An 8,598-nucleotide genomic window follows, 5' to 3' on the forward strand; every position below is an offset into this window, starting at 1 on the left:
GTCAGCTGGTTATATCTGGTCTCCGTGAAGAACGACTGCTGTCCATTGATCAGGGGAGCATCCCTGGGGATGATAAAACATCAGAATATGCAGAATATCATATGGACTTAACGGCTGTATGCTTATATGCATGTTAAACGTTATGGCAAAGGAAGGTCGATAACGGCGTGCATAGTGGTTTAAATGTCATATTATGAGCACAATTTGGTTCCGAATATGCATGTGTTATTGTGCAGTGACGGGATTTCTGGGTAACACCACTAACCACGCACCAAAAAGGGTCAGACCCAGGTATGGAATGGTCAGTTTCGAAGCACTTGAAGTTCAGCTGTTGAACCCCACTGGATCATCTGATTCAGATCATGATATATGGTGTTCCTGAGTGAGTTCCTGATGTAAAATATGATCTGATGACTCTGATCTTATTGATTCAATCACCATTATATTATGAGATCGTTTTCAGTCTTTTAAATCTATCAAGTATCATACTCACCAGTTGAGTTCCATGACAGAGACTGACTGTGTCTACCTTTTAGACACACACATTGAATGCCGTTGTTGTTGTTGTTGTTGTTGTTGTCCCTGCTTAACGTCTATTTCTTCGCTAGACGTGAGCTCCAGAAATGCCCATCAACAAAACAGACCACACATGTGTTTTTCCAATCAGGAATATTCCACTTCAGACTAGGGAAGTCAATACGTTAAAAAAAGATTGTACCTTACTTACCACAACTATAGAGAGAATACAATAATGTTTAGGTTTAAGTCTAATTATATCTTAATTATATCTTATATATCATATATATGATAATTAGCGAGCTACCTATTTTTAATTTTCATAGTAAACCCCCCTATAATTTGTTTATGAATTATTCCACATTTCATTTCCCTTCATGCATTGCGACAGAGAAGACGGTCGCCATTTTGCAGAGGTGTGAGAGCTGAACATTCGGGCAAATTCGCACAAAATTCCGTCGGAAAACAACCAACATGAGCGACACTAACGGCGAATACGAAGAGCGGAGGGTAAGATCTTGCGTTTCTGGCCGTTTCATGACGAACGTGTTGTTCTTTTGCTTTGAATTTGTCGATCCAAGCTAAACTGGCCCAACACATAATTTATTTTACCCACTCGCTAATGAAAGAAGCTTGATGATTTTTGCGTGTTCGTACGTGTTTGAAGAATTTTCCAAAATTTTCTTTTAAAATTTATGAATGCGCATTTGTTTGTACTGCCCAAGTGTACACACGATCTAGATGTATCAAACTTAAACGCTCAGCTTGTTCAGTGCCCAATTTGGTCTGAAATTTACTGCAGTGATTTTTCTGGAGTGTTCTGTTATACACAGCCAAGGCGGGGCTCATGAGTTCTTATAACACGTACACTAATCCATTGTGTATTTCTTTCAGCATGACCAACTGGTTAGTCCACTTACGGTATTGGTGCGTGATCTTGCATGTCGCATGACAGACATATTGTCTGCGTTTTTGGACCTAACCCAAATATTTGAATGTAGGCCAACTGAACAAATCATGCTGACAAAGACACAATGTCATGTATTTAGTATGCAGTGCACCAAAGTAGTATGCAGAAATCTGAAAGATTGAATTCTACATCACAGAAAGGTGCTAATAAAAAAATGATGAGAAAAAATCATTTATTTTGTCAATTATAATAATCTTTCAGGCAATGACATCATAATGTTGATTTAAAATGAATAAAAAAGTATGCTGTGTCCAGTCTTTAAGATTCAGTTAAATGCAATTTGTAGGATGATATTTGGTTTGTACAATGTACAAGCAAAGACACGATAAAATGTCCTTGATGATTGTAGGTAGAACTGTATGCACGTGTTTTCACATCAAATGTCATGCAAGCTTTCTTTCAATTCTTTGGAGACTAACAGATCATTGAAAAATTATGTATGTGACTACCGTTACATATTTATGTGTGTCTACTTTGTCTAGGTGCGGCCATATATAACTTAGCTACACTAGGATTCTGCATACCCAGGGCCGCCCTCCCATCCAGGAAAGGAATGTTATTTGATTGTGGGGAAGGACTAACATTTTGTACAATCAGTTTCTTAAAGAATCAAATTTGCCACCATCCCCATCCATTATCATTGTTTAATGCCTTCCAAGGCCTGTTGTATTTTCCCCACCCCAGCCTAAGAAAAAGTGATGATTAGAACAAACTAAGATATAAAGCGGCAGATAGCCCTGCAGCCCCTGCTAGTGACCAGGTCAGAAACATGATAAACTGGCATCCCAGTCTGATTGTGAGGCCAGTGCGTGTACTGGTAAATCACAGGACACACACAGAAGGAATGTTTACTGACTGTAATAGCCCAGAACTGGTCAGTCCTCTTTTTGGAAGGCTTTGCTGCCACCCACTTACTGATATGTAGGTCACACCTGACAGGCCTGTCTCAGAAATGAGGGTATTAGAAGTTAGAATGCTACAAAATATTCTTGTACTCAGTAGTAAATTTGAGCAAAATGCCTCGGATTATATGTGATTAAAGGAAATCAAGGTACTATAATTGGCAACATACTCACAGCTACACACGAAAGTATGGCTGGTACTAGTAGTTCTAGACAAAAGTATTAGTTCTAGTAGTAGTAGTAGTATCCAGTATTCTAGACAATACAATGGTTCATTGTGTCTAATTAGGCAGCCAGGCATGGATGTAGTTGGGCAGTTTTTCATTCATCATTAGTCATACATGTTATTGTACGACTAGATTTGAATCTATTCCAATTGACTTCTAAAGGAGTGTAAGTTTAGTTCAACACTAAAATCATAAAAGCATGAGGCACTTAATTGTTTATAATCAGTTACAAACAATTTCTGATCAAAGTGCTGACAGGTATGACTAGTGTAGGCTGTTCTTTATTGACCAGAGTCCACTTTTTCCTGGCAGGTAGATGGCTCAGACTGCTGTTTCTGACTCTCTTTGTCAGTTTTCTGATGTCCTTTTGTCATTTTGTACAGGAGAGCACTGGGAGACGATCTAAGGGATCTGCACCAAGATCTGCATCCCGGTCGGCCTCGCGATCTCGGTCGCCCAGCGGATCCAACCGCTCGTACTCCCGCTCTCCGTCAGCCCGCGCTGCCTCACGATCTCCTTCCAGGTCACGGTCCAGGTCAGCCTCCAGGTCTCCGAGGTGGGTGATGATTGTGATAGATCTGCGTAAAGATGTGAGATTGAACAAACTGTTTGATGAACCAAAGAAAGGATGAGTACCAGCACTGTGTACTCGCACTGTACTGTAAAAATTGATTTGGTACAGGTCCAAAATACTTGATCATGAAGTACCTGATGAAGTACCTGAACAGGGTCCTCCCCAAAGGATGGAATAAGGGAGGCCCTCCACTATACTCCTAGCCCAGCTCCACTATACTACTTTTGAAATTTAGTGTGTTTCTTCCTTATTTTCTTGGTTAGTTTTGCTAAAATCAATGAAAATTCACAGATTTTTGTGTCACCTGGCATCACTTTTCCAGTGGGCATTGTCTGCAAAACTTGTGAATGGGCTATGATCAAAACAATAGTCATTTTGCCACTTAACAACAATGGAATCACAATGATATATTATACTTGTAGTATTTGACACCCTCTGTCATTGCAAAATGAACCCATTTTCATGAAAGAGCAGCACGTTGGTTTGGGTTATTTTTGCCAGCCCCTCCACTATACTAAAAATTCTGGGGAGAACCCTGCTGAAGTACTGACTGTACCAATAGTAATTTTCACCAAATATTGCTTAATTTGTGAATGAAGATGCATAAGTACTACCACAAAGACAAAACTTCATCAAAGGATATAATCAGCTGCGTTGAAACTTGAATTGTTAAAATCAAGCCATCTTAAACTTAGTTTTCATCTCCTAACCTCATGGTCTCATACTACACTAAATGAGTCCAAAGTGACACCAAAGGACAGCATAACTGATAGTAATACGCAACAGATCTGTCAGGCGGGGAGTTATATTTAGGTACAGGTACAGGTCTGTATGTATCTGTATGATTTTATACTACTATTACTGATATAGTCAGTTTGTTGAAACATCATTGTCTTTTTTTTGCAGCTCATGGATTACTATTATTGCTAGTATCTGTGTAAGAGTAGTTTGAGAAATTTCTTTCAATATATATTTGTATTGTATGTGTGTTTTGGGATTGCTGTAATTCCCTCTCTTTCCTCCGTGACCCATTCCAGCCCACGCAAGCATTCCAGGGCCTCGCGATCCCGCTCTCGCTCGCGCTCGTACGACCGGCGGCGGCGCTACAGTCGTTCTCGTTCCAGGTCAAGGTCGCGTAGGAGATATAGGTAAGCCATGTTACCTTAGCTTCTGCCATTTCAAAGTCTATCACCCACCATTAGTGTTTAAAGGAGTTGTGCTTAAGGAAGTTGACTCTCACAAGCATTTGGGCTTAAACTTGAAACGTGACTTGTCCTGGTCATATCACGTGTCTACATTGATTACCAAGGCAATGAAGCGAATCAATCTTCTGAAGAGGATATCATATTTTGTTCCTCGGGGAACATTAGAAACTCTGTATGTCACTATGATTCGTCCATTACTTGAATATGCTGACATTGTTTGGTGTGGCCTTCTCGGCAAAGATTGTGATCTTCTTGAGTCTGTGCAGATGGCCGCGGCACGAGTTTGTACCGGAGCCATGAGAGGCACTAAACATGAGAGCTTGTTAGCCGAGGTTGCATGGGACACACTAGCGGACAGAAGGAAAAAGCACCAGTTGATTCAGTTTTGGAAAATTATGAATGGTCTCGCACCACTGTACTTACATAATATTATCCCTCCACGTATCTGTGATACGGTCCCTTACAACCTTCGCGCAAACCAAAACCTTACTTCCATTGCCTGTAAAACTGAAAAGTATAAAAGATCCTTCCTACCTTCAACTGTTCACTTGTGGAATGAACTGCCTACGAATGCTAAAGCCGTCATTTCGATCAACACTTTCAAAAAAGAGCTGGACTCACTATTCAACAAGCCGACAAAATACTCCCATTTCTCTTATGGCCAAGGTCGTTCCGCAGTTCATCTTACAAGGCTCCGTCTAAACTTCAGTCAGTTAAACTACCATCTATTTCAACACCATTGTATTGATTATCAGTGTTCTCGCCAGGCCTTTTCAGCATAGCGGGCCGATACGCTGTGGGCTGGAAAAATGACGCTGTAAAAAGCCCGCTACGCTGCTATTTCATCCAGCGTAGCGGCAAAAAAAATGGGAAATAAAAGAAAAATATCGTAGTAAAAATACATAGGCACGCGCCAAGCACGCGCCTTTGCTGTTTCGGAAGTTATCAACTCGAAGGGAGGTGTTTTACAGCACCGGCCCGCCGTACCGCTGTCTCGCAGCCCCTCCCACCCCCTTGCGTTCCCGCGCGCGGAAATGTAAACACAGACGCGAGAGGGCCTTGCCCGCACGTGATTAGCGGGGTGGGATCTTTCCCCGGAACAGCCAATGTGTATAAAATTTCCCGCCAATGTCCTTACTTGGGGAGCGGCGTTGATAAACAGAGGCTGTTACAAGCAGTTGCGTCTTTCTTTTTCAGTACGGAAAATAGAATCAATTATTTCTGACACATTTCTAGAGCAAGAACGGGTCGCGTTCCAAAATTTCCTGTTCTAAATTTTGCGTGTGCCGCCCTGCGTTCGTGCCCACAAAAAATATAAAATGAGTAGCGCGTGTGCTGCGAGTGATCAGTGGGGTGGGATCTATCCCAGGAACAGCCAGTTCCTGGGGAATGTCCTTATTTGGGGAGCTCGGTTGACCAACATAGGCTGTTACTGATAGTTGCGTAATTTTTATTTCAGCGCGGGAAATAGAATCAATTCTTTCCGACATAATTCTGGAGCAAGAGCGGGTCGCTTTCCCAAAATCCCTGTTCTAAATTTGAAGCTCTTTGTATCGGCATTCGTAAGATACAAACCATCGTAAGTTTGTATGTAAAACCCTGGCGTTAGTTTCGCCGACAAGCCCCGTGTGGCCCCGCCCACAAACCGCCAGGGCAGCGTCGGCATCTTTCCGATTTGATGAAAGGGCCGCCGGCTATCAATCAAACGCGGCTGTTGTTTACAGTTTCAGTCATGTGCCGTGTGCAAGTTTACAGCGAACTTCATGCTACGTAATATTACATTCCTTGGACTTTCTTTCCCACAGCGATGCTTCTACGAAATATTTATTAGACTGTAACACCGAGTCCCACATGTTTTAAAGAATGGAATCTGACGCGGAACAGCGGTTTTCACCGGGTATTTTCTTGAAACATGTCCGTGGGAATATCGTCTAATTACTCTAAACTCTAACGGCGAGGCGGCGACGCAGGGAGACCGTCAACAAAAGTCCGCTGCTGACAGCGATACTAGCGCTATAAACAAGCGCTTCAACTTCGGATGGCAACCAGGACAATATTTTTAAGTACTGTTGAGCTGAGTAAAGTTTGTTGTTTATGAGTTTTTAGTTGTCTGTGAAGCTTTGACCCGAAATATTGTTACGTCAAACTGCTGAAGAGAAGTTAAGTGACTGCTGCGATTATCGTAGATATGGCACTAAAAAATGATAAAATAAGCCTTCTCAATAGCCTAGAATGCAAGAGCTTCCGGGGGGCTTCGCCCCCCTGGGTCCCCCCAACGGGGCTCTGCCCCTGGACCCCGCCGGGGGCCTTCGGCGGCCCCCGGACCCCTGCCCGACGCTGTGAAAAATTCCTGGCGATAACACTGATTATCCTACATGCAAATGCGGCTATCATTGTGAATCAACCGAACATTATCTACTACACTGCACACTCTATACTAGCCAAAGAAGTTCTTTGTTATCGGCTGTCTCAAATATTATAGTAGACCTAAAGCACCTCAACGACACTACTTTATGTACTTTACTGTTATCAGGATCAACATCTCTCTCACATCAACAGAACTGTAACATTTTTGATCTTGTCATTACCTATATCCATTGTACAGGCAGGTTCTCCTAATTGATTCAGCACCAACTTGTCTTGTTTAAATTTATTTTTCTGTTATCCATTTTGTACTTATGTATGTAATGTCGTTTACTATCCTTGTTTTATGCGTATGTTTCTTGAGTAGAAGGCTTAATATAAGCAATTTGTGCTTTCCGCCTCATACTCGCAAAATATATGTGAATAAATAAATGAAATGAACATTTTGTCATATTTTCAACAACAAAAAAGATAAATATCAAATGGTGTTTTGAAATATTTTTCATTTCATTTTCGTAATCACGAATCTTACTATTGAATGATCAATAACTTGTTTGTCTTCTGTTTTTGGACACAACAGGTCTCGCAGCAGAAGGTTAGTACTCTTTGCATTTTCGGTTCCATCGTTCTAACTGAAGTATTGCTGTTTGCTATACGAGTTTCCATAAGTCCATGCCAATGGTTAGCTAAGGTTGTAATGTTCAGTCGTACCACAGGTAAAAATTATTTGTTTTCCATGTGTACAGCCCCCGACGCAGCAGCTACTACGGAAGCAGCTATGGAGGCAGCCGTTACCGTCGCAGCCACAGCCGATCCCCCATGTCCAACCGCCGCAGACATGTCGGCAGCAGGGTGAGTCCCACGGGAAAAGCCTCATGGCTGTTGATTCGGATAATACCATTCTTTTTGCACTGTCAGCTTGTCAGTAGTTCCTGTTCCTTAGGACTGTAATACCTGTGCCTATACTTCCCACTGCTAGGTGGCCCCTTATCACAGTTCTTGACTGGGTAAGTGCAACAAAGGGCTATATTTTACAGTTATTTCCAAAGACTATTTATGAATAAATGAGGTTTTGTTTGGAGCACCCAGTTTACAAATAGAATATCACCTATTTTCCTTTGTGTCTGAAGTCTGTTTGTTAATCAGAACTTGTGCAACCCTACAGGAAAACCCGACCACGGGCGCCTGCCTGGGTGTGTTTGGGCTGAGTCTGTACACCTCAGAGCGGGATCTTCGGGAGGTGTTCTCCCGCTACGGTCCACTGCAAGAAGTACAAGTTGTCTACGACCAAAAGGTGTCTAGGATTTCATTTGTCCTATTAAAGGGTTTATATGATTTTTAATGGGCCTTTTTGGTGGTAAGACTAAGAATGGCATATGTGCTTTCAAGATATGGAGGAAGTACATTTTGAATCCTTTTTTTTATTGGAGAAATTGTATTTGTCACTTTTTTACAAGCCTTTTTGGTGGTAAGATTGGCACGTGTTGAAAGTGGATACCAGTTGACTTAAGAAGTATACTGTGGTGATAAAAGCTTATGTACTATGAATGTTATGATTAGCGAGAGGTATTGCGTAGGTCCATGCAGATGATGATAAGTTTGTTGCTTGTCCTGTTTCAGACCGGCCGATCTCGAGGATTTGCCTTTGTGTACTTCCAAACTACTGAGGATGCAGTCGAGGTATGTTACAACCTATTCAATAGTTTTATGATATTTTATCATTTATTCATTACTATTGCAAATTTTCAGAATAAAGCAATAAAATTGCCTCAAAACGGATGCAAAAACTGATCGCTTCTTCACCTCTAGGTCTCTTGTGACCTCAGTTTAAGATCGTTTT

The 8,598-nt window shown here is 41.6% G+C and overlaps 1 protein-coding gene across 1 annotated transcript in view; it reads left to right on the forward strand.

The window, feature by feature from the left end:
* Window positions 1-881: 881 nt before the first annotated feature.
* LOC118424343 (transformer-2 protein homolog beta-like) overlaps window positions 882-8,598 on the forward strand; it is an 8,911-nt gene continuing 1,194 nt past the window's right edge. The window contains exons 1-7 of the mRNA XM_035832892.1: window positions 882-1,026; window positions 2,999-3,171; window positions 4,227-4,337; window positions 7,339-7,353; window positions 7,505-7,610; window positions 7,924-8,052; window positions 8,379-8,438. Of these exons, the coding sequence (XP_035688785.1) occupies window positions 991-1,026; window positions 2,999-3,171; window positions 4,227-4,337; window positions 7,339-7,353; window positions 7,505-7,610; window positions 7,924-8,052; window positions 8,379-8,438 (630 nt within the window). The 5' untranslated portion in view covers window positions 882-990. The remainder of the gene's footprint in view (window positions 1,027-2,998; window positions 3,172-4,226; window positions 4,338-7,338; window positions 7,354-7,504; window positions 7,611-7,923; window positions 8,053-8,378; window positions 8,439-8,598) is intronic.

Source organism: Branchiostoma floridae, chromosome 10 (assembly GCF_000003815.2).
Source record: "Branchiostoma floridae strain S238N-H82 chromosome 10, Bfl_VNyyK, whole genome shotgun sequence".
In the NCBI taxonomy this organism is placed as follows: Eukaryota; Metazoa; Chordata; class Leptocardii; order Amphioxiformes; family Branchiostomatidae; genus Branchiostoma; species Branchiostoma floridae.